The 27,243-nt window shown below is 39.3% G+C and overlaps 1 protein-coding gene across 1 annotated transcript in view; it reads left to right on the forward strand.

Annotated features, from left to right (window-relative positions):
* Positions 1-27,243, forward strand: part of SCFD2 (sec1 family domain containing 2) — a 394,218-nt gene that overhangs the window by 4,267 nt on the left and 362,708 nt on the right. The window contains exon 2 of the mRNA XM_024746720.1: positions 11,272-11,440. Within this exon, the coding sequence (XP_024602488.1) occupies positions 11,272-11,440 (169 nt within the window). The remainder of the gene's footprint in view (positions 1-11,271; positions 11,441-27,243) is intronic.

Here is a 27,243-nt window from a genome sequence, read left to right on the forward strand (position 1 = left end):
TGAGACCATGTAAAAGGATATTTAATGTTAAAAGGGGCATTGTTCAAAGGGAGCAAATGGGAGGTCTCTCTGGGTAGATTCAAGGCAACAGGTAAAGAGAAAGAAAAATTCATTTACTTTGTCCAGGGCTTAGGAGGAACCATGAAAGTGTTGTTTTCAGTAGAATGCCAAGAGAACTATGCAAGCTGATGATAAAGCAATGGGAGTGAACCTCCCAAAAGTTCCTTGAGGTATTTCCCAAGTACATTTAAAATTATAAGGACTCTGCTTCCTTCCTACTTTACTGAATAATTCAGTGGAAAAGCATCTAGGTGGGGCTAAGCAAGATAGGTGTCCATGCAGGGAGGAGAGCACTACCAGGCCTGGGTGAGGGAGCTCAAGTTGGGTGAGATCTCCTGAGTGGGGAGAGGTGCCTGCATGAGGTGGTGGGTGGCAGCAGCAGTGGCCTGGTGGGATAGGAGATAAAGGGAAGCCAGGGTGGGTGGCATAAAGGGGTGTCCCTGGGGCGCAACTATCTACCTCTCTACTGGTGCATGGAAAGAGTTTGATTTGTGGTCCCCTCTGAAACCAGTAAGCTTTGGCATGGTGTAGCCAAGAGAAGGTCCATGATCTACTTCCCATTTTTAAATTATGACATTCTCTCCTTCAGAAGGGATCTAAATTATATCTGGCTGGTGGAGGGTAGATTTTGGAGGATAGATACTAATTGGAGCAAGTTTGTTACTATGTCCTGATAACTTATAAATTGAAGTTTTTTTAATGGATACCTTTTGGATAACCCTCCATACTGTCTTCCAGATGGTCAGTTTAATGGTTCATTTATTTCAAAAATGTTTCAACATAGTGTTATTATTCCATATTGGTAATCCTCAGGGCTGGTTTTCAGTTGGTGCGTAGCTGTATTGTCAAACCCGTTTTTTAAATACTAAAGTACTTCTGTACTAGCCAGTAAAGGGAAATTCTCTACTTGTTGAGAATTACCTGTTACTGTTGCCTGGTGGAGGCGAGTGATAGGGCTTAGGAGCATTGTGGTGTGGATGCAGCTGACCCCCAGGGGTGTTGAGGCAGCAGAGGGAACTCATGCTGGTAGTGATGGTTGTAGAGACGCAGCACTTCTCCTCTGCTCCAGAGTGGCCCAAAATTGGACGGGGTGGTAGGGTAGGTGGTGTTGGTGGCACTATTTTTGGCGCGGGTGCTTTCCAACCTTGATCCAGGCTCTGGCGTCCAGGAACATACCCGATCACCACGCTCAATATTTTTACTGATCTTTCCTGGATGCAACAAGCATAAGGAGCTGGGGAGCTCATGACTTGTTACAAGAATTTGGCGTGGGGCTTCCCTGGTGGCGCGGTGGTTGAGAGTCCGCCTGCCGATGCAGGGGACGCGGGTTCGTGCCCCGGTCCGGGAGGATCCCACGTGCTGCGGAGCGGCTGGGCCCGTGGACCGTGGCCGCTGGGCCTGCGCGTCCGGAGCCTGTGCCCCGCAACGGGAGAGGCCGCGGCAGTGAGAGGTCCGCGTTCTGAAAAGAAAAAAAAAAAAAATTGGCGTCGTTTCTTTTCTTTCTTTTTTTAAATTTTTAGTGGAGTACAGTTGATTAAAAATGCTATACTAGTTTCTGCTGTACAGCAAAGTGAATCAGCTATACATATACCGGTGTGGTTTCTTGCATCATATTGTGGTTTAGACAGAATGTGGGGCATTGTTTAGCCAGGGATAGCTGTAGCATATAGATGATTACACCAACAGTTTCTAAAAGTCAAAAGGTAATTGGAAATGATCGGAATGACTTGAATGGTTTGAATTTCAATTTAAATTAGGTGACAGCAGTTTTTTCTGTACGCGGGCCTCTCACTGTTGTGGCCTCTCCCGTTGCGGAGCACAGGCTCTGGACGCGCGGGCTCAGCGGCCATGGCTCACGGGACCAGCCGCTCCGTGGCATGTGGGAACCCGTGTCCCCTGCATCGGCAGGCGGACTCTCAACCACTGCGCCACCAGGGGGGCTCCAGCAGTTTTAATATAGCGGCCAAAGGGAAATACATTTTTAGTTTTTTATTTAGATGTTAATTTATATACCTAGTATATTAATTTGTTATTTGTTGTTAAATATTTTGGATGCCAGTTTTGATAATTTACCATTAGAAGATTTATATGCCTATGTATATATTCTTGGATGTAAAACTGACACTACCAAAAATAACCTCCAATAGTTCATAAATATACGGCAGTGTTAATATCATGCTTACAATTTTGAGAAATTTCTCTTTTTGTCATCATCTTTGCTGAAAGTAATATCGCTTTATCTAATAGTTGGGGTTTGTTTTTTCAGTAAACATTTATTGAGTGCCTACTATGTGCCAAGCGTTGTTCCAGGTCTAGGGAAACAGTGGTGAACAAGATAGACAAGTTCCTTGCTCCCTTGAAGCAGTTGATAAGCTCTCAGGGCTGAAAAATAGAGAAAGTTTGTTGCAATTGTTTGAGAAGTAAATGGCCACCAGTGTCTGTCGCTACGATTTTGGCATACTTCTACCATGTCTAGCCCACACAGGAGCTTGTGTCTCTGCAGACTGCTTCAGGCATGTTTGCATAGGGGATTTAAATACAGCATTCTACAGACTGTTCTGGCTTCTAATTTGTTTCAAGGGACAATTAAAAGGGTAGATGTGATTTATGAATCTCGAAAAGTTTGAGTCTGGTTTTCTTTCCATTCTTTCTGGCTCTTGAGATCGACTAGAGAGCTTTGTTGATAGTCTACAAGTTCAAGATCAAAAGATAGGAGGTGGCGGTAACCCTGGGAAATAAATTTCCTTTCTTGGTTCAATTCTCCTGAATTTTAGTTTCATGTAAACTTTTAAATTAAATTTAGTCAGTTAAAGGTTAACTCCCAATCCAATGGGCGGTTCTTAATCCTGGGATTATGGTATACTTGTGCATTTATATTTGCTTTAAGGTGTGATTGTATATTATTTTGTTAAAGTCTTGAAATTTGAGACTATTAATAGTGGCTAACATTTGAGAGCATACTACTTTTCTCAGCAATCTACATATATAAACTCCTTTAATATTCATAATAATTCTTTTATAATTATCCCCATTTCACAGATGAGGAAACGGAGACATATAGGAGTTAACTAACTTACCCAAGATCACACAGCTTGTAAATGGCAGAGTCAGGGTTTGAACCTTGGCAGCTTGCTCTAGAGCCTGTGCTCATAATCTCTCTCATATGTGAGGCTATCATCGTCCTGGTTAGTAGAGATGATGCTGATATGGCCTCTAGAAGCTAGCACCTTCCAAGACTAAACACAGTTGTTGGACTCTGGTGCTGCCTTAGTATTCAAAGAAGTGACTTATTCTTTCCTCCCCCATCTCCCCCAATCTGATTTTCCACAAAATGCAAAATAACCAATTAATATCTCTATTTTAGGGTTCAGAGGATACTGTTTAAAATAAGCATAGGTATGAGGAACAATTGAGAAGCCATTTAAGGCTCTGACTAGATTGCAGGTGTTAGATCCAGACCAGTATAATAACTTCAAGTCTTAGCTTAGTGACTTACTTGTTGTTTGATTCTCATTGAGCCTTTTTAGGGTTTTCTCATTTGTAAACAGGGGTAAAGAGTGACCTTGAAGTGCTGTTGGAAACATATGAAATCATCCATCCATCCATCCATCCATTATATAACTAAAACAGTAGATAAGAGATGAAAAAGTGATAGGGTTTCCATTTTATTTTATTTAATTATTTTTTAAGCTTTAAAAAAATTATTTATTTTTGGCTGTATTGGGTCTTTGTTGCTGTGCGCGGGCTTTCTCTAGTTGCGTTGAGCTGGGGCTACTCTTTGTTGCGGTGTGCAGGCTTCTCATTGCGGTGGCTTCTCTTGGTGCAGAGCACGGGCTCTAGGCATGCAGGCCTCAGTAGTTGTGGCTCGTGGGCTCAGTAGTTGTGGCTCGCAGGCTCTAGAGCTCAGGCTCAGTAGTTGTGGCACACAGGCTTAGTTGCTCCGCGGCATGTGGGATCTTCCTGGACCAGGGCTCAAACCTGTGTCCCCTGCGTTGGCAGGCAGATTCTTAACCAGTGTGCCACCAGCGAAGCTTGGATTTCCATTTTAGATAGCATAGCTAGGGAAGACCTCTCTGAGGATGTGACATTTGAGCAGAGATTGACAGGAGAGAGGAAGCAGGCCATGTGACAGCCTTGGTATTGAACATATAAGACCCAGGGAATGGCAAGTGCAAAGGACCTGAGGTGGGAATAGGCTTGACATGTTTGAGGAGGCTCGTGTGGCTTCCTTCAGCTTGCGCTGCAAGCAAGGAGGGTGGTGATAGGAGATAATGTTGGAGAGATAGGCAGAAGTAATGCATTGTAGGGCAAAGTAAAGACTTAGAGTAAAAACCAAAGTATGATGGGAAAGTTGGAGGGTTTTGAGCTGTGATATGACATGCTCAGATTTACATTATACAGGATGATATATGTAAGGAGTAAGGGGATTGCAGTAGATCCTCAATATATGGTAACTGCTACCACTTATCTAGGTTGTATAATAGGCATGAGTGGCTAGTTACAGTAGCCTTAGCTCTGCCCCTCCCTAGTCATAAGTCAGTTTCCTGATCTGTGAAATGAGGATAATAGTACCCACCAGAAGACTGAGAGGGTAAAATAAGTTAACATGTCTAGCTCCTAGAACACTGCCTGGTACATAATGGGGAATATGTGTATTAATACTTTTATTAATTAATGATATGCCTTTAAAATGATTTAATGTTTTATTCTTTTAAATGTATGTTTTCCCCCTAAGTATAAGACTAAGAACATAAGTATAAGAGTAATTTGCCATACATGTAACCCAGAAGAATTTTACTACCTGACCTATTATCTGCCACTAAAGTAAGTGAGAGTTGGTTAGAATTAACCATTTGTCAAGAACTGTATTCTGTCATACCTAGAGAAAAAAAAATGAAGTGCAGTAAGTGAAAGAGTCTTTCTGTATAATCCTGCAAGATCACTACAATTTTGGTTACTTAGGGGAGTGTAAAGAATGACATGGATGATTTCAATTCATTTCATAAATGTTTATTGAGCAACTTTTATATGCAGGCTCTGTGCTAGGTGATAGTGACATAAAGCCTCCTTATTCAGTGTGTCCTGGGGACTGGCAGCCTCAAGCCCAACTGGAAGCTAATTAAAAATGCAGAATCCCAGGCTTCACCCCAGGCTTAAGAATCACAATTTTAACGAGATCCTCAGGTGATCTGAATGTGCCGTTAAGTTTGAGAAGTGCACGCATAAAGATCAAACAGTTAAGACTCTTGTCTATGAGGAACTCATGATCTATGAGGAAGCACAAAGCTTAGCAAATTCACGTATGAATGATATGTGCCTTCATAGGGTTTAGGTACAAATATTCTCTTAAGGGGTGGCCATTTCTAGACCAGTGGGTCTCACATTCGAACCACCCCAGAAAGTCTGATTTTTAAAAGTGGTCTGGGCAGAGTCTGGAACCAGTATTCTTTTAGAAGCTCCCTATGTGTGCAAACATGTAAGAAGGAGCATAGGTTGTTCTGGGAATTCTTTTTAGGTAATTTTTTAGTAGAGCTTAAGGTTGGGATGAATGACTGAGAGAGAGGTAAGAGATCAGGAGGGAAGGGTGATAAAGATGATGAGGAAAGATAAAGGCTTTAAATTTCATGCTTGGTGAGGAGCCATAATAAGTTTTTAGGCAGGCAAAGTGCATGTACAGATTTTCTGTTGAATGAGTTCTCTGGTGGATGATGTGATGGATGGATTTATTGATTCCAAAGTGGGAACTGAGGGGGGATGGGTAGGTTTTTTGTTATTGTTTTGCTTGCTGTTTTTAATAGTCAAGTTTATTAAAGTATAATTTACATATAGCAACATTCATCCTATATAGTGTGTAGTTCTGTCAAACAACATATAGTCGTGTAACCACCCACCACAATCAAGGTATAAGAGGAGTGCCATCACTCCAAAAAATTCCCTTTGTACCCCTTGTAGGCAGTCTGTCCTCTTACTCTCATATTTGGCAACCATGGAACCATTTCCTGTCCCTAGAGTTTTATCTTTTCAAGAATGTCATATAAATGCAGTCATATAGTATATAACCTTTTGAGTGGCCTCTTTCACTTAGCATAATACGGTTTAGATTCATCCATGTTGTAGCTTCTATCAGTAGTTCACTCCTTTTTATTAATGAGTAATATTCAGGTGTATGGATGTAGCACAGTTTGTTAATTTGTTCATCAGTTGGGCTGTATCCTTAAAGTGTGTAGAGAGGAATAACATTGATAGCTGTCGGCTCAACTAACTTATACTGTGTGGTGTGCAGTGATTTTTTTTATTTTTCCAGTGATTCTTAACTGTTTTGAAATTAAGCAACTTTTTTTTGAGCAACTGGTCAAAGTTGTGGATTATCTAGATAAAAGCATAAACTTAAAATATTTCTCATAAAATTCAACCCTCCCATGCACCCATAGAGGAGCCCAGCCTAGGAGCAGTGGGCTCCTTGAGATAAAAGCAAAAAATACTGGCAGCTAGGAGATTATTGATCAGGAGACTATTATAATATCTAGGTAAGAAATGATGTGAATTTATACCAAGTCAGTAATAGGAAGGATGAAGAAAGGAGTAGTTGAGTATTTAAGTGAGAGAATTAATAGAGTGGTGACTGATATAATGGTAGAAGGTTAAGAAGAATTTGAAGACATGCCAAGTATTCTAGCCTGGGCAATTTCAGAATCCATTCACAGAAAGAGGGAGTGTAGGAGAAGATTTAAGTTAGGGACAGTATAATGAATGCTATGTGACTTTTATCTAAAATTACTGTGTGGTGAAAACTACTTACTGAATAAACCTATATGAGTACTGCCTTATTATTCTCCTGCCTCCATCCCCCCAAAGTCCTACCTGGTATATGGCAAACTGAAACAGCCTTTTGACTAGTATGTATTATCTACCTTAATACATCCCCTTTGTACTAGATTTGACTGATATGAGCCAACCATAGGTAGTGTTAGAAATGGTAGTATTAAAGAGTAACTAATAACTAATGCTCCTTTAACCATCCAGATTCTAAATTGAATATGGAATAAAGAGTTGGCAGGCAGAGGCCCAAATACCAGTTTTATGGTGGGTACAGTGAACCTTAAAGAATGTGGCTTCCATCTATGGGCAAGTGAGATTCCTAACACCAAATTCTTGGGTTGGAAGGCTTACCCACTCAGCATCAGGAGTGGACCAGAGTGCCCTCTTTCCAAGGGCAGAACCTATCCTAGGCAGAATGAGTAGAACCTGACAACCCAAGGGAAAAGGGATTGATTGAAGGAGGTGAGGCAAGTTCAGAAATGTTATGCTAATTGTTGTCCTTCTACTTAGAAGGAAACATCAGGAGCAATAATGAAATATTCTGTTCTTAGAAGACAGAAATGTCATCAAATACTGAAACATCTCAAAATAATGAAAGACGGTCAAATATTCTTAAGAAAGAGTCATGGGGAATCAGAAAGGAGGTGAGGTGTTTTTTTTTTTTTTTAAGATTTGTGTATTGTGTAGTTTTTTTTTAATTAATTAATTTTTATTTTTGGCTGTGTTGGGTCTTTGTTGCTGCCCGTGGCTTTCTCTAGTTGTAGCAAGCGGGGGCTACTCTTCGTTGCAGTGTGCGGGCTTCTCATTGCAGTGGCTTCTCTTGTTGCAGAGCACAGGCTCTAGGCGTGCGGGGCTTCAGTAGTTGTGGCTCGTGGGCTGTAGAGGGCAGGCTCAGTAGTTGTGGCGCACGGGCTTTGTTGCTCCACGGCGTGTGGGATCTTCCTGGACCAGGGCTCGAACCCGCGTCCGCTGCACTGGCAGGCGGATTCTTAACCACTGCGCCACCAGGGAAGTCCCAGGAGGTGAGTTTTTGAATATACTAATTCCAAGAATCCAGTAACCCTGTCTCAACACAAAGGGACACTGTTTATAATCCCAAAATATCCTGTTTGTGAAATGTAGAGAAGGCTCTTGTGTTTTTATCTTTAAGCCCTACTACAGTATGACTGAGCTCTTGTGACGATGTCTCAGTTCTTGCTTCTTACTTTATTCCTTATAAGTAGAGGCAAGTGTAGATGTTATATGCCTTATGATGATGATACTGGCACGTACATTCACATATGATCCCCAGGGTCATACAGGATGGCTATTTTTCCGGTGCTGTTAACTATAAAAGTTTAGCCTTTGAAACAGTTGACTGAATTTAGGATCTCAAATACTGAGCTTCAAAGATATTTAGGTGTTGGTTGGACCAACTCTGAGTTTTTAGCTTGGTAAAATAGCACCACGTTTTTGGAAGTTGCCTCAGATCACGCAAGGTGCTAATGGAGGATGGGACCACTAGAGCCCATGTATCCAATTTCTTGTTCCTATACCCTCTTTAGAAAAGAAGGCATTGGGAAATAAACCATTCTCTGGCCAGACTAGACCCCATTGCTCTTGGCTAGATTAACAGTTGGACAGGGAAAAATAACTGGGTTCAGCTTGACTTCCACTCTTCAGCGTCTTAAATAATACTTTAAAATTTCTATAATAACGGAAAAATTAAGCTCTCTGAAAATTTAAGTGTGATACAAATCTTGGCATTTTATTCATTTCATAGAGGAAGAATCTGAAGTTACTGTGACATTGAGAGGCCCCAAATGCTTAGTCTATGTTTGAGTCATGTAACAGGCACTAATTAAATTTTAAAAATGTATATTGAACCCTCTAAAGCTGGACATGCAACAAACTGTATTCAGGGAAGAGCAGGACATGAGTTGAAAGCCTATACCTGCTTTATCCTTCATTATCACACATGTTAAATACACATTCCTTTTGACTAAACCTAAAAAGTTGAGTAATCCTGCTCATGTAAATTTGGCATTTTGTTAATTCTCATATATAATATTTTCAACAGTTTCTGAAAGAGTGTAAATTATTTTTCTAATTAATTTAGGTCAGTCTCATGTGCTCCTTGCAGAAAACACAGGGGAAAAATTAATTTTAGGTAGAGTTTACATCAACCGAAGTCCTACCATTCAAAGATAACCCTTGGTAAAATTTTGGGATATTTATATGTGTGTATAGCATGTTTTTTCATTTCATTACAACGGGAGAATATGTTCACCATAGAAAGTTTAGAATCTATAAATAAATAGAAGAAAATAAAAATCACAATTTGAGAACTGCTTCAGTAAATATGCCATAATTTTAAAAAACTACTCCTCTACTTCTGAACATTTAGGGTGTTAGTATGTAATATTTTAAGGATGTAAGTGATACATTGGTTCTGTAAAAATAACTATTAGCTATTAAACCTTAAGGAAAAGTAAGCATGTCATGTCTTGACTTCTCATATTTGGAGAGTTTCAGGAGGACTGGATTAGTCAACAGTTTTAATTTGCCAAAGGTTTAATGAACTGAGACCTGCCAAAGACCCCTGCATTTAGCATAGGGAGGAAGAGTGAGTAACAGCTAGATTGTAGGGGCTAAAGAAGTTAGGAAAGAAAGGCAGAACATACAGACTACTTGTCTGTACCATGTGTCTGTGAATGGCAAATAAAAATAAGAATAGCTTGGGGGCAGGGCTCAGAATTTGGGCACCAGGTTCAAAGAAGAGTTATTGTAGTGATGAGTGGAAGTTTTCAAATAAGTGAGGAGGTCACTAGTGGAGAGAGAAATGATGCTATGGTGTAATCGTCGTATCTCCATTCTTTCCAGGCTTAAAGATATTATCCACTTAGAGACTTCTGACTGCCCTGTGGATCTCAGGGCCACTTATAGTCACTAGGCATTCATTCAGCAAGTATTTAACGAGTAGCTTGTAGTGTGAGTGCTGGGGAGACAACCATAAACTATAGACAACGTAAATAAGACATGGTTCCTTCCAGGCCTAATAAGTGAATATTTTACTGGTAGAATTAGAGCTCTTTTCTTTAGCATCGGAAGCCACATTAGAAGCACTCATGCTGGTTCTGTCTTAAGTCATTTTTATGGGCCTGATTGTTTTTTTTTTTTTTTTTAATGGCGTGGTTTTTGGAGTTCTGCCTCGTGAGTTTGAATTCTTGCTCTGTAATTTACAGCATATATAATTGTGAGCAAGTTACTTAAACTGAATCTTCTACTCTGTCAATGAGCATAATAATACCTACCTATTAGAGTTGTTCTAAGAATTAAGTGGATAATAAATGTACAGTATGGAAGTTAATACCTGGTACGTCATAAGCTCTCAGTAAATATTAGCTATTGTGACGAAGAAGACGATGGTGCTGACAATGATTCCTTGGATTTCTGGTTTAGTCTTTTCTACCTAGTTCTTCTGTGCAATTAATATGACATGGCAAAAACAATAGAGATAGACATTAGGAAGTAAAATATTAATTGATTTGAAGTGGGTGGGATCAAAACAAGTTGATTTGGCCAGTCGCACCCGTTGTTGGAATCATGTCTTACAAGCATTGATGGCTTTTGGAAAGATAACTTGGTCTCATGGAAAAAGCATTAAACTGTGTCATTGGTCTTGAATTTTAATTTGAGCTTATTAATTCATTTGTTATTAAAAGAATTAATATATGTAAAGCACCTAGAGCAGTGCCTGGTACACAGAAAGCACTATATAAATGGTTTTATCACTGCAAACTGTTACTATTCATTCATTTGTTCTTTCCTTCATTAACAAATAATTAGTGAGCCTACTAGCTGCCAAGTTGCCTGCTAGACATGGTGGGTAGAGGGTGAACTAGATAAATGGTCGCCATGATGAAGATAAACTTCTGGCAAAGGGGAGATCTGCTATTCTTGGTCAGGTCTCTAAGCCTTTCTGGGTCTTAAGGTCTTCATCAGTAAAATAAAGAAAATCCTTTTGGCTCTAAACTTTCAGGATAGTGTCATCCTATCACGCCATTTACGTGACCTTCCAAATGTTTATTATTTATTTATCCACTAAATACATATTAATGCCTACCATGTGTAGGCACTATGCTAGGTGCCGGGAATTATAGCAGTAACCAGAGCAGACACAGTGCCTGCTCCCAGGGACCATTAAGTCCAACACACAAGACATACATATTGTAGGTAATTGTGAGATTGATTAGTGTTACTAAGGGCAGAATGTTAGGTTTATGTTATTGATTTGTGTAACAGAAGCTAAAAATGGATACTGTTTTTGATAGAAGGGGTATTATAGAACATTAATTTAGCTGCTTTTTCCTCCCATTTTGTGAGTTCATATTTTCTTGTCTGCTTAAACAGGGGCGGTTGGACATCATGGAGACAACTTGGTGGAGAAGATCCTTTCAGTGCTTCCCCAGCTTCCGGGCCACACCAATGATGTGATGGTTAACATGGTGGAACTCACTGCACTCCAGGCCGAGGAGGAGAATCAGAACATGGTTGCACCCGGCTGTCTCGCACAATCCAAGTAAGATGTGTAGTTTTTTCTCTCATCCTTTTCTTTCTCTTCCCTTTTCTTTCTCTTGTACATTGTTCCTGTAGAAAGGAAACAATGAAGAATCAGTCTGGTTGAAAAATTCATAGTGGATAGCATTTAGAAAAAAGAATTTTTTCTTAACTTTGAAATAACCATATTCATTAAACAACGAAAGCCAAAAAGTATGGAATTTTGTAGAGGTGTCATTTGGATGTAATGTAAACTTGTTCCCAGGGTCAGCTAAGTGAGTCAGTTTACGCACCCACAGACAGCTTCACGTGGAGTTGAGGCTAGGCTTACTCAAGTTCTCTTTCCCAGTTGCCTTTTCCACATGACTAAAATACTGCCCACAGAGCTCTGAAACAGTGCCATCTTTTTATATGTAAGTGATATACTCTTGGGCATCAGTGTGAAATGTTTTTATTTCTACGTATACTTTTTCACATGGTTGGAGAAACCAGAGAAAGAAGATGGGGTACTTTATGTTATGCAGAGTTCCAAAAATAAAAGAATATTTCTTCAGAAACATGACAATAGAAAGATACAATAGTTACCTTTTCTACTTTGTCCTTCATCAACAGTTCTTGAGAAAAAAAAAATATTAGAAGAGAAAAAATGTGTGAGTATCCGTTTCCCTTATCTCCAAGTTTTAAAGTTTTAAACAAAAGAGGGCCTTTCAGCCGTATAGTTTCCAATCTTAACAGTAACAGATACATTTGGAATTTCCTATCATATTTGGAATGAATTTCCAGCTCCTGAAGTTTTCAGCTTTTTTGTAGTTAGTTAATGACATTTACTGGATGCCCAGTGTGTATGGGCCAGTGTGGGAAGAAAAAAGAAAGTTCTGTACCCTGTCTTTTTTGTATGCTTATGTACACTTTAATAAAAGCAAAGGCCCTGTGCTCACTTTGGCAACATATGTACTAAAACATAGGCCTAAGGGCTTGGAGCTATGCAAACCCAGAAGTAATCATGGTTGGAAATATTTTTAGCTGCTCAGAGGGCCATTCAAAAGTTAATTATTAAGGACTTACTATGAGCCTTACTCTGGAGTAAGTAATGTGAAGGACATAGAATAATATAAAATGTCATTCTTGCCTTCAAGGAACACTTTTCTTATTCTAGTCATGATTTAGATACAGGTACAATTAAAAAACAGTAGAAAGATATGAAATCAAGACTCATGTGTCTACTACAGATTATAATTCCTGTAAGTGAAGTAACAGGTTAATGTGGTCTTTGTAGATCAGTGTGGGCTTTGTGGAAATGGTGGTGCTTGATTCAGTTATGTCTTGAAGGATTTAGAAAAGGAAAGAGGGCTAGCATGAGCATAGGTGTGGAAACAAGAATGGTCAGGGCCTAATGTGATAGGTTGTGAGGAAAAAGGACATCTCACTGGACACCACTGCCATCAGCTCTATAACATTTTTCGGGACTTACTGTGTGCCAAGCACACTTCCAGGCATTTTACATTTGGGAAGTCATTTAAGTTTTAAAATAACCCAATGAGATAGGTGTCTTTATTCCATTTTACAGATAAGGAAGCTGAGGCAGAAAGACATTAAGTAACATAGCTAGCAGGGCTTGGAGTTAGAATTTGAGCCCAGAATGTTTGATTTCTGAGCCACTGTCTTAACTTATACGCTGTGTATGCAGGGGCCAGAGAAGCTAGGCTCATGAATAGCTATAAAGAGACATGAGAGAGAAAAATAAGGTTACTTCATGATTTAATTTGGGGAGGCCTATTTGTTCAACATAATGGTTACACAAACAACAGAAATCAGTCTTGGCTAATTTCAGCAAAAAGAGGATTTATTAAAGGGGATTGGAAAGCTAATAGAATCAAAGGAAGAACTGTTAATCAAATTTTGTAAAGGACTATACAGTTCCAGGGGCGTAGGGGGCAAGAACTCAGGAAAAGCTCTTCAAGGCACTGACACCAGAGAGACTGAATTTTAACTGCTTTCTGTCTTGAGTCATTCTGCTTATGAGTCAGATTCCAGGGGAAAAGGCAAGATTGGCCTACCTTGGGCCTTGTGGTCACCCTTTGCCCAATGGGGGTCGGGAGCAGTTCATACTGACTGAGAGTTGTGTCAGGATCAGATGGCATGGCAGAGGGGTGGTTCTCCAAAGGGAAACTGAAACATTTATCAGAAGAAAGGGAAAAGGATATTGGCAGGCGGAAACAGTAGATGCCCCTTAATAATAACAGCACACACTTAAAGAGGACTTACTGTGTAACAGGCATGATTCTGAGCACTTTATGTGTAGTAACTTATTTAATGCTCACAACATCTCTATGAGGTGAGTTCTACTATCCTCCCCTTTTATAGATGAGGAATGAGGTTAAGTAACATGGCACCCACAAGTGATGGGGGCCTATATTTGAACCCCGGCAGTTTGGCTGTAAAGTCAGTGCTTACTGTTACCCTATGCCACCTCCACAGAAGCCTAAGATAGTTACAAAAGGAACATGTGAGCTTCCCAGAGAAGGTGGCAAAAGAGAGAAGAGTTGAATCCATCTTTTTTTTTTTTTTTGCGGTACGCGGACCTCTCACTGTTGTGGCCTCCCGCATTGCGGAGCACAGGCTCCGGACGCGCAGACTCAGCGGCCATGGCTCACGGGCCAAGCCGCTCCGCGGCACGTGGGATCTTCCCGGACCGGGGCACGAACCCGTGTCCCTTGTATCGGCAGGCGGACTCTCAACCACTGCGCCACCAGGGAAGCCCTGTGTTGGGTCTTAGTTGCTAAGCGCGGGCTTTCTCTAGTTGTGGTGAGCGGGGGCTACTCTTCCTTGTGGTGCGCGGGATTCTCATTGTGGTGGCTTCTCTTGTTGCGGAGCATGGGCTCTAGGTGCACGGGCTTCAGTAGTTGTGGAACACGGGCTCAGTAGTTGTAGCTTGTGGGCTCTAGAGCACAGGCTCAGTAGTTGTGCCACATGGGCTTAGTTGCTCCATGGCATGTGGGATCTTCCCGGGCCAGGGCTCGAACCCGTGTCTCCTGCACTGACAGGCGGATTCTTAACCACTGTGCCACCAGGGAAGTCCTACAAATAATATTTTGATTATGGCCAATATATTTAACCTTGACGCCTCAGCATTCTTTCTACCCCAAGCTTAGTCCAAGGCTTAAACCAAACCAGTCTTGGAATCCCGTTTTCCTTGCCAGTGGTTGCTTTAGAAACGGGGAGGCAAAAGAAAAGTCTTCTTAGGGTTTCTTGGTCAAGTTTCTTTGCTTTTGAGAAGAGATTCAAGGAAGAGACACACTTTCCCTTTCCTCTTACACTCCTCCCCCAGCTTCTCTGATGTATATCCTGAAACTGTGACAGACCTTGTTGCTCGCAACCAGAAGTTGAAGGTAACACACTGAAGGTGGTGTGGCCAAGGGTGCTACAGGCAAGAGCAGTAGTGGGTTACAGTGAGGTGTCTGGACCTCGTATTATGTAGGAGAGTATGTTTCCTTATTAAGTCAAATTGACTTGCTCTTGTCTACTATTTGCAACCAAAGTCATCCTAACTGACACACTTTCCGTACTTCAGCTATAAAATGAGGGCATTGGCTTAAATAACTTCTAAGGCTTTTCAGTTTAAAATAAAAATTCTTCTCAACTGAGTACCTGCTGTGACTCAGCTCTGCTTCTGAGCACTTGAAACTAAACTCATTCATATGTATTTTCCACTCCTGGTCTTTGTTTTTAGTGGGTGCCTCTTTCTCTCATTAGACTATGAGCGAATGTTGCCATGGAATATGAGCTTTCAGTGCCATTCAAGTATGAGAGTGTGGTCATAAATGTCAGAGGAAGTGATGAGTTCTAGAAGGATCTGAAGAAAGCTTTAAGGAGAGCAAGTTTGGTGAAATAGTGAGACCAGAAGTCAGGTTGCCGATGATAAAGAGATAGGTAGTGAGAAAACTGTAACCAAATAAAAGCATGCAGCAATAGATGGGAGAAAAAAATGGTACTTTCTTTACAGTTGCTTTGAAGACTGAGGGAATTGTGCTGATTAATTTATTTGCAAAGAGATATTGAAATAAATTACAGCTGTCCTAGTGTATACTGTACTTTTGTCAAAATAATAATAATCACTACTATCACCACCCCCAGAACGTTCTTAGTGAAATGAGTGTGAGGCTAAAAAAGTTAGTACTAAAATGCAAATCAGATGGGTGCTTGTCTACAATGGAATAATCTTTAAAAAGCAAGTCTCTGACTAGGATTTAAATCTTGACAATCAAAATTTATTGCTAAAATAATTTCTATAAAAGGTTGTTTATAATTATAGCAATTAAAGTTACTGCCAATGCAGATGAAAAATTGATAACTTAAGTGCATTATAGCATGGCTTTCCAGTTCCTGTCCATTGGTCCCTGGATTATGTGGAATATTTTGTCCAAGAGGAGGCAGAATCTTTTCTGTTCTTACGTTTTCCTTCTGTTGAACTGGGTTTCTATTCTCTGCCCCAGCTCCAATCTCCTAGCCTATTACTTTTTCAATTCCTGAAGCACCCTTACCCTGATGCCTCAGGGAAGTCCCTAAAAAAGCATATTTTAAGTCCAGTTTTCTTGTTAACTTTTATGTTGGAGGTGGGAATGTTTTTTTCTTAGACTATAGAGCAGTGGAATAAAAAGAGTAGACCTTGGAGTAAGAGACAAATGCAGCAGTGGTTTTACCCTAACACTGATGAGCCAGTTTTTTGTTAACTTTCACATTGTTAAGTAACCTGATAATGGTGTATATTAAATTACTAACTCAAAGTCAAAAATCATTAAATTCCTGGGGACTTCCCTGGTGGCGCAGTAGTTAAGAATCTGCCTGCCAATGCAGGCAACACGGGTTTGAGCCCTTGTCCGGGAAGATCCCACATGCTGCAGAGCAACTAAGCCCATGTGCCACAACTACTGAGCCTGTGCTCTAAAGCCTGCGAGCCACAACTACTGGAGCCCGTGCTCCACAACAAGAGAAGCCACTGCAACGAGAAGCCCGCACACCGCAACGAAGAGTAGCCCCTGTTCACTGCAACTAGAGAAAGCCTGCGTGCAGCAACGAAGATCCAATGCAGCCAAAAATAAATAAATAAATTCATTTAAAAAAATCATTAAATTACCCCTAAATAGTGGTAATGTTTTTTCTTCTTTCCTTGGTTTTCAAATACCAATTAAATATTACTGTTAAAGACACTAACATTTGTCAGAGGGAAGAAAGGTAATTTTTATTAGAGAGGAATCAGAGATACTACTTTGATTTTGAATTTACCTGCAGGTAGAATTACTGAATTCAGATGGAAACATTAAGTAACTGTATATTTAGTGTTGACTTTGAGGTGAAAAGCCAGCACACAAGAGGGTGTGTCATCACATAGCAGTGTTATGAACGACCTTACTGTTGGTACAGACTGTGGGCATCTTCTCTTCCCCACTTGGACCTCCCTACAAAAATGACATTTTATTTTATGTTTTTCCTTTTTAAGTAAACATTGCAAAATGAGTAGGAGAAAGGCTTACCTCTTCTTAGCATACAGCTTGCTATATTTAACTTTTTTCAAGGAGTTCTAAAAATCGTCTAGTCTCAGTTACAGGTTTAGAAAACAGAATTGATGAGTAATTTGTGGATGGTGGGGTGAAATAAAGCAGGGTTCTTTTCCGCAAATGAAGGGATAAGAGTGTCCACTAAGAAATAGTTAAATAATTTAGTATGCCAGAGACATTTAAGTTATATTTCTTGATAAAGAATTGTTTAAGAGTACTTTTCAGAATTTTTTAAAAATGTATGTTAAGAAAAGAAGGTTTGAAGGTAGAAATTCTTGTTCTACAATTGCTCACATACATGGTATTTGTTAGTTAAGGAATGTGCAGGCAATCCCCAGAATCTTGTTCATATTGAAAAATTTTAAATGATTTGTGGTCTCCATGTTGTGAGAAGACTGAACGCTGGGTCATTGTGGCTTTGGGATCCATAATCTAAATGGAAACTATGACTCCTTTAAATAAGGCCAAGAACGCTCTGAAGTTAGTAGCTAAAATGGATAAGGAGGAATGGAAAGACTCATTACGTTTGAATGACAAGTTCTTAATTAGGTTGATGTTCACTGCCAAGCAAAAATCCACCAGTTTAAAAATCTAACTCCTGGTGAGTTAGCCAACCACAGCCTTTATTGGGGTGCTTCTAAGTCTTATGTTATAGTATAGACCAGGGTGTATTCAACGGTGTGCCAGGATTGTCCCATAGCTCTGGCTATAGCTTCTCTCCTCTAACACCTGCTGGTATTCTTGTCTGAGGGCCCTTTTCCTTTCTTTTTTCACTCTGCGTTGTATTAAGTGTCACACTGGTGATAGGGATGGGGGGCTGGAATCAACAAGGTGGGGGTAGGCATCCTTCTAACAAAGCTGGGAGGAGGATAAAGTGAGAACTAAGAACAAGGCAACGGTTTTAGCATGAAAGAAGGCATTTTGGGGGCTGCAGGCAGATGAGGTCTGAAATCCAGGAAGTTTATTTGAATAAAACATCATGGGTGGAACTATGAAAGCAAATCCTCTGAGCATGTAAATGTGTGTTGTCGTTTTTTTTTTTTTTGGCTGCATTGGGTCTTTGTTGCTGCGCGTGGGCTTTCTCTAGTTGCAGCGAGCGGGGGCTACTCTTCGTTGTGGTGCGCGGGCTTCTCATTGTCGTGGCTTCTCTTGTTGCGGGGCACAGGCTCTAGGCGCGCAGCATTCAGTAGTTGCAGCGCGTGGGCACAGTAGTTGTGGCTCACAGGCTCTAGAGCGCAGGCTCAGTAGTTGTGGTGCACGGGCTTAGTTGCTCTGCAGCATGTGGGATCTTCCCGGACCAGGGCTTGAACCCATGTCCCCTGCATTGGCAAGTGGATTCTTAACCATTGTGCCACAGGGAAGTCCTGTATTGTAGTTTTTTGGTTTTTATTTTTTTAATAAAATTTGTTTTCTTGCAAAGCAAGTTGAGATTTTTTAAAAAGTCTTTATTGAATTTTGTTACAATATTGCTTCTATTTTATGTTTTGGTGTTTTAGCCGTGAGGCACGTGGGATCTTAGCTCCCCAACCAGGGATCGAACCAACACCCCCTGCATTGGAAGGTGAAGTTTTAAGCACTGGACCGGCAGGGAAGTCCCTGTTGTAGTTTATTTATCCAAAGTATTTGTTAATTGACTACTCTGTGCCAGACACTTGATGAAGACAAGACCTCTGCCCTCATGGAACTTACTCTAATGGGGGAGACAGACAACAAACAGGTAAACAAGTAACTATATAATGTCAGGTGAGGATAAATGCTATGAAGCAAATAAAGCAAGGGAATCAAGAGTAACTGGGTATGGGTGGGTGGTGAGGAGGGGCATGGAGGAGGTAGCAAAGGCCTTTCAGAGGAGATGTCTTTCAAGCAAAGACCTCAGTCAAGTAAATTGTAAGCCTCGTGGATATCTGGGGCTAGAACACTCCAGCCTAGGGAAAGGACTAAGTGTTCAAAAATAACTCATTGGGGTATTAATTTGCTTTCTGCTAATGGCTCATGATGTTGAACATCTTTTCCTGTACTTATTTTCTATCTGCATATCCTCTTAGATAAAATGTCTCCACATCTTTTGCCCATTTTCTAATTGGAATTTCTTTTAATATTGAGGTTACATAAGCCTTTGTCAGATAAGTGATTTGCAAATACTTTCTCTTAGTCTGTAGCTTGTCATTTCATCCTCTTAACAGGGTCTTTTCACAGAGCAGAAGTTCTTAATTTTGATGAAGTTCAGTGTATCAGTTTTTCCTTTTATGGATTGTGCTTTTGGTGTCAAGTTTAAGAACCCTGCCTAACCCTTATTTTCACTTCATTGAATCACTTTAGCACCTTTGACAAAAATCAGTTGAGCATATTTGTTTGGACCTATGTCTGGGTTTTCTATCCTGTTCCATTTATCTGTATGTCTGTCTCTCTAGCAGTACCACACAGTTTTAATTACTATAGCTATACAATAAGTCTCAAAGTCAGGTAGACTGATTTCTCCATTTTAACTTCTTTTCAAAAATGTTTTTGCTATCTTAGTTCCTTTGCCATTCTATATAAAATTTAGAATAATCTGTATATATAAAAATATTGATGGAATTTTGATAGAAATTATATTAATTTATATAGCAATTTGGGGAGAGTTGACATCTTGACTCTGTTGACTCTTACACTTACGAGAGAAATTTGGTATTTCTCTCTATTTAGGTTATCTTTGACATTTTTCATCAGTGTGTTGTACTTTTCAGTATACAAGTCTTATAGAGTATACATGTTTTTTCAAAAAATAAATTTATTTATTTATTTTTGGCTGCATTGGGTCTTTGTTGCTGCATGCATGCTTTCTCTAGTTGCGGCGATTGGGGGCTACTCTTCGTTGTGGTGCTCAGGCTTCTCATTGCGGTGGCTTCTCTTGTTGCGGAGCATGGGCTCTAGGTGTGCGGGCTTCAGTAGTTGTGGCACGTGGCTCAGTAGTTGTGGCTCACAGGCTCTAGAGCACAGGCTCAGTAGTTGTGGTGCATGGGCTTAGTTGCTCCGCAGCATGTGGGATCTTCCCGGACCAGGGCTCGAACCCGTGTCCCCTGCATTGGCAGGTGGATTCTTAACCACTGCGCCACCAGGGAGGTCCCTGTATACGTGTTTTTGTTAGATGTATACATTAAATCATTCATTTTTTGAGTGATTATAAATGATATTGTAATTTTATTAGTGTCAACGTGTTCATTGATAGTGTATAAAAATGTAGTTGATTTTTTAATGTTTATCTTATATCCTACAACCTTGCTGAATTCACTTATTAGTTCTAGGAGTTCATCTGTTAGCTTCCCTGGAATTTTCTGTGTAGATAATCATGTTATGTGCAAATAAGGTCAGTTTTATCTATTCCTTTATGGCCTGCAAGCTTTTTCCTTTTAGCCTTATTGCCCTGGCTAGAACTTCCAGCATTATGTTGAATAAGAATGGTGAGAACAGATATCCTAACCTTATTCCCAGTCTTAGGAGAAAGGCATCAGTCTTTCGTCTTTAAATATAATGCTAGCTGTAGGTGTTTTAAAAGATGTTCTTTATCCATTAAGGAGGTGTGCATCTAGTTCTATTTCACTGAGAGGTTTTTTTTTTAATCATGAGTGGGTGTTGAATTTTGTCAAAGTCTTAAAGATTTTTGCATTCATATTTATGAGAGATATTTGTAATTTTATTTTTTGTACTGTCTTTTTTTAAAATAGGGTAATACTAGCTTCATGAAATGAATTGAAAAGTATTCCTTCCTCTTTTATTTGCTGGAAGAGATTGTGTAGAAATAGTATTAATTCTTACATCTTTAGTATTCCCTAGTGAAACCATCTGGGACTGGAGACTTCTATTTTGGAATTTTTAAATTCCAAATTTAACTTGCTCAATAGTTGCAAGATTTTTCAAATTATCTATTTCGTATTGGATGAATTGTGACGATATACTTTGAGGAACTGGTGTATTTCATCTAAGTTGTCAAATTTATATACACTCAGTCCTCTGTATCTGTGAGTTCCACATCTGTGGATTCAACCAACCATGGATCGAAAATATTGGAAAAAAAATTCCAGAGGGTCCCAAAAAAGCAAAACTTGAATTTGTCATGTGCTTTCTGTCTTTAATTGGTGTATATAGATCATTTAAATTTAATGGAATTATTGAAATGTTAGGACTTGAGTATGCCATTTAAATTTTTGCTTTCTGTTTGTTATCTCTGTCTTTCATTTCTGTTTCTTTAATCTAACCCTCCTGTCAGTTACTTGAACATTCTCTAAGAATTCCATTTGATTTATCTGTAGTGTATGTCTTTGTATAGTTTTCTCAGTGGTTGCACCAGTCGTTACATTTTTTATATACATAACTTATCACAATCTATTGGTGTTGTTATTTTACCTGTTGAAGTGAAATGTAGAAAGCTTACCATGCATTATTTTCCTTTACCGTCCCACACTTATAATCATCTTAATATTTCCTCTACATACATTTAGAACTGCATCAGTGTTAAAATTTTTGCTTCTGTTAGTTTAGAAAACTCAGAAGAAGGAATGCTTATTGTATTTATCTATATTTTTGCTTACTGTTTTCTTTCTTCATTATGTTTCAAGATTTCCTCTCTTTCCTTTTTAGAGAATTTCCTTTAGCCATTCTTTTAGAATAAGTTTGCTGATGACAGAATCTCTTAGTTTTCATCAATCTGAGAATATTTTTATTTCCCCTCATCTTTTTTTAAAAGAAATTATTATTATTATTAATTTGTTTATTTTTGGTTGCATCGGGTCTTAGTTATGGCACGTGTGATCTTCGTTCTGGCACGCGGGATGCGGCATGCAGGCTCTTCAGTGCAGCGTGCGGGCGTCTCTCTAGTTGAGGTATGCTGGTTTTCTCTCTCTAGTTGTGGCGGGCAGCCTCCAGGGTGCGTGAGCTCTGTATTTTTCGGTATGCGGGCTCTCTAGCTGAGGCGCATAGCCTTAGTTGCCCTGTGGCATGTGGGATCTTAGTTCCCTGGCCAGGGATCGAACCCACATCCTCTGCATTGTAAGGCAGATTCTCTACCACTGGACCACCAGGGAAGTCCCTCCCCTCATCTTTGAATGATATTTTCACTGCATATATTATTCTGGGTTAACAGTTTTTTTCTTTCAACACTTGAAAAATGTTGTGCCACTTCCTTCTGGCCTCCATGGTTTCCAATGAGAATCCACTGTCATTTGAATTGTTTTTCCTCTATAGTTAAGGTATCATTTCTCTTAATACTTCCATGATTTTTCCTTTGTCTTTAGTTTTGCGAAGTTTAATTATGATGTGTCTTGGTGTCGATTTCTTCGAGTTTATCCTGTTTGTTGTTCACTTAGCTTATTGTATCTGTAGGTTTATGTCTTTTACAAATTTGGGAAGTTTTCAGCCATTATCTCTTCTTGTACCTTTTCAGCTCCACCTACTTTCTTCTTCTGGGATGCCAGTGATAGGTATATTAATTTCCTATTGCTGCTGTAGCAAATTACCACAAATTTAGTGGCTTAAAATAACACAAGTTTATTCTCTTGGAGTTCTGGAGTTCAGAAGTCTAGAATCGGTCTTGTAACCCTAAAATCAAGGTGTTGGCAAGGCTGGTTTATCCTGAAGACTACAAGGTAGGTTCTGTTCCTTGCCTTTTCCAGCTTCTAGAGACTGCCTTGGCATTCCCTGACTGGTAGCCACATCATTCTAATCTGAACTTCCATTTTCACATTGCCTTTTCCTCTGCCTCTGCCTCCTCTTGTGTCCTTCTTATAGGGACTATTATTATTACATTGGGCCCACCTCAGTGGACTTTTTAATTGAAGCATTATTTATAAAATTGTGAAATGTACAAATGAAATCATATGGTATGTACTCTTTTGTGTCAGGCTTTTTTCACTAAGCATAATATTTTGAGATTCACCACATTGTTTTTATCTCTTTTTAATGCTTTGTAGTACTATTCCATAGCATGAATATACCGCAGTTTGTTTAGCTGTCTTAAACCTCATCTGTTTCTGGTTTTCTACTATTATGACTACAGTTACTGTGAATATTCTTGAAGAAGTGTTTTGGGGGAGATACACCATCATTTCTCTTTCATGTTAGTGGAATTGCTGGGTTATACTTTCATTTCAGTGGAATTGCTGCATTATGGGGTTAGTATTTGTTTAGTTTTAAAAGAAACCACCAGATGTTTTTCTAAAGTGTTTTTACTATTTTACACTCTCACCAGCAACACGTATGGGTGCTGGTTGATCCACATTCTTGACAAGACTTTGTATTGTTCATTGTTTTGGAATGAATTATGTCTCCCTAAAATTTATATGTTCAGTTTCTAAACCCTAGTACCTCAGAGTGTGACTGTATTTGGATATAAGGCCTTTAAAGAGGTAATAAGTTAAAACGAGCCCCTTAAGGTTGCCCTTAATCAAATATGATTGGTGTTCTTATAAAAATAGGACATACATAGAGACACCAGACACAGAGAAAGGCATTATGAAGAGGTAGTGAAAAAGGTGGCCATCTGCAAGGCAAGGAGAAAGGGCTCAGGAGAAATCAGACCTGGTGTCACATTGATCTTAGATTTCTAGCCTCCAGAACCGTGAGAAAATAAATTTCTGTTGTTTAAGCCATCAATCTGTGGTATTTTGTTGTAACAGCCTGGGTAGACTAATACATCTATCATTTTAATTTTAGTCATTCTTGGCGGCATGACATGGTATCCCATTGTGGTTTGAATTTGCATTTCCCTTAGGACTAATGATACTGAGCACTTTCTCATGTACTTATTATGTGGAGAAATTGGAACCCTCAAACCTTGCTGTTAGGAATATAAAATGGTGCAGCAGCTATGAAGAAAAGTTTGGGAGTCCCTCAAAAATTAAACCTAGGGTTAATGTATGACTCAGCAATTCCATTCCTAGGTATATACACAAAAGAATTGAAAACAGGTATTCAAAGAAAAACTTATACATGAATATTCATAGCAGCACTATTTCCAACAGCCAAAAGTTATAAAAAACCAAATGTTCATCAAAGGATAAGTGGATAAACAAAAGTGGTATATCTATAAAATGGAATGTTATTCAGCCATGAAAAAGAATGAAGTACTGATACATGCTACAGTGTGAATGAACCTCAAAAATATGATTCTAAGTGGAAGAAGCCAGTCACAAATGGTCACATATTATGTGATTCCATTTATATGAAATACCCAGAGTAGATTAATCCATAGAGGTAGGAAGTAGATTAGTGGTTGTCAGAAGTGGGTGGAAAGTGACAGCGGAAAAGACTGCTAAATGAGTATGAGGTTTCCTTTAATACTGAAAATGTTTTGGAACTAGATAGAGGTTAATGGTTGTACAACATTGTGAGTGCAATGAATGCTACTGACTTGTGTGCTTCATAATGGTTAATTTTATGTTATGTATATTTCACATCATTAATAAAAGTAATTGACTAATGTAAGCCTTGGTGAGAGATCCTTAAATAATCTCACATTCGGTTCTTTAATACACATTTAGGTTTGGTAGATTATATACTTGTTTTCTAAATATTTCAATTTCCCTCCTTTCCCTCTGGTTACTCTCCTGCCACCCCCAAGCAAGGCCCCCCAAGCAAGGCCTGGCATTATTGCTTGTTTAGGCCTTTGGTGTATAGGCTGAAGCCATGCTTTAAGAGGTAACACGTGGTTGACATCTCTCTTTCTTTGTCTCAACAACTGGTAATGTTCAGCCTAAATCCTGGAGTGAAGATGAGACAGAGCAGAGCTCAGCCAACTCTTAGTAAACCTAAAACACGAGTGGAAATATACCTTTGTTGTTGTAAGCCTCTGAGATTTTTGGAGTCATTTATTATCACAATATTACCTAGCCTCTCTTGATTGAAACATCAGGTAATAAAATACCAGGGTGGTAGAATTTCAGGTGACTTTAATCTCCTTTTATATTTATGTATTGTTTGAATTCTTTTAAACATATCATTTATATATTCAGAAAAAAACAATAAAATTGTATTTATTGTGGAAAAATATTTAAAAGTTGAAAAATAATTAGGAGCAATATTTTTTGCTAGTAATCTTCCATATGTTGTTAATAATTATTCTTACTGATAAACTATAAACTCATATAAGTTACGAATTTCATTTTACGGCGTGAATGCAGTACCCTCAGCACTTTGGAATTTTTAATAAATTAGGATTATCTGCATTTATAATTCCAAATTTTTTCCCAAAGTGATATCAGTTTAGAATATTCAGTGTCTGCTTAATGACTCAGTTTAATCAAGTACTTTCTAAGGATATACCCTGGGCAAGACCTTCCTCTTATCTAACATTTTGCCCATTTTCATAACTGACAATTAAATTATTCTCTTTGGCAAAAGCACGGACCCCAGAGTTTAGATTTCTCTATATTTTTTCACAACCTAGAGATTTTGGTCTTCTGGAGAGAAAACAGTATTTCATAAGGGTTTAGTATGCATCAGAGATTAGCTATTTAAGTACTTAATTCAGTCATCCAAACAGTCCTTAAAGTGAGTATCATTTTTATTTTTGAAAGAAAAAAAATCTTCACAGAAGTTATTAACTTGTTAAAGCTTACAGAGCTGGCAAAGCTGTGCCCTGGATTTTGAGCCCAAGTTCTAATTATAGAACTCTTCTTTTTTCTTCTACTAAAAACAGCCTCTGTGTTTGTACTTTGTTTACAGAAGGCTGTTACTTTATTTTTTTTATTTTATTTTTTTTTGCGGTACGCGGGCCTCTCACTGCTGTGGCCTCTCCCTTTGCAGAGCACAGGCTCCGGACGCACAGGCTCAGCGGCCATGGCCCAAGGGCCCAGCCGCTCCGCGGCATGTGGGATCCTCCCGGACCGGGGCACGAACCTGTGTCCCCTGCATCGGCAGGCGGACTCTCAACCACTGCGCCACCAGGGAAGCCCCATATGTGGAATAATATCACTTTATTTTCCTGTCAGGATTATCCTTACTTTTTTTTTCTCTTTTTCTGGGATTTTATCACTTAGTGATACATTGCATAACTATTCCAATTATGGCTTTTCTAATATTAGAATTCAATTTTGATAATTGCTTTATGGACAGTATTAACGGTGGAGTGAGAAAAGGGATTTTCAGGATACAGCCCCAAACCGTTATTCCCCAACACTAGTCTGTGACTACATTTCTCCTTTTCCGTGAGGAGCGCAATATAAGAGTTTCTGAGGGCTTTACACAATTTAGAGTTTGGCTTTATTGTAATTTAGGACTTTCTTTGCTTCAAGGATGCCCATGCTTTAAAAAATGTCAAGTTCCACAAGGAAGAAGCCACAGGTCTTCAGAGCCTGTGTTTTGTACAGAGAGATTATTCTGAGCATTTTGAATTTAAATTGTTTCAGAAGCATGCAGCATAATTTTTTCTTTTTTAAAAAATTGAGGTATAGTTGAGGGACTTCCCTGGTGGCGCAGTGGCTAAGAATCCGCCTGCCAATGCAGGGGACACGGGTTCGAGCCCTGGTCCGGAAAGATCCCACATGCCGCAGAGCAGCGAAGCCCGTGCGCCACAACTACTGAGCCTGTGCTCTAGGGTCTGCGAGCCACAACTACTGAGCCCATGTGCTATAACTGTTGAAGCCCGCATGCCTAGAGACCGTGCTCCACAATAAGAGAAGTCACCATAATGAGAAGCCAGTGCACCACAACGAAGAGTAGCCCTTGCTTACCACAACTAGAGAAAGCCCGCACACAGCGATGAAGACCCAACGCAGCCAAAAATAAATAAAAAAAAAATTGAAGTATAGTTGACTTACAATATTAGTTTTATGTGTACAACGTAGTGATACAAAATTTTATAAATTATAACTTCCCTTAAAGTTATTATGAAATATTGGCTATATTCCCTATGCTGTACAAGATATCCTTGTATCTTATTTATTTTATACATAGTAGTTTGTACCTCTTAATCCCCTAACCCTATCTTCGCCCTGACCCCCAAACTGGTAACCACTAATTTGTTCTCTATATCTGTGCGTCTGTTTCTGTTTTGTTATATTCATTCGTTTGCTTTACTTTTTAGATTCCACATATAAGTGGTAATAACATACAGTATTTCTTTCTCTGTCTTATTTCACTAAGCATAATACCTTCCAGGTCCATCCATGTTGTGGCAGTAAATGAAATGGCGGTATTTCATTCTTTTTATTATGGCTGAGTAGTGTTCAATTGTATATACTACATCCTCTTTATCCATTCATCTGTTGGCTATTTTAAATAATGCTGTTATAAACAT

This window comes from Neophocaena asiaeorientalis, unplaced genomic scaffold (assembly GCF_003031525.2).
Source record: "Neophocaena asiaeorientalis asiaeorientalis breed wild unplaced genomic scaffold, Neophocaena_asiaeorientalis_V1.1 scaffold19, whole genome shotgun sequence".
NCBI lineage: Eukaryota > Metazoa > Chordata > Mammalia > Artiodactyla > Phocoenidae > Neophocaena > Neophocaena asiaeorientalis.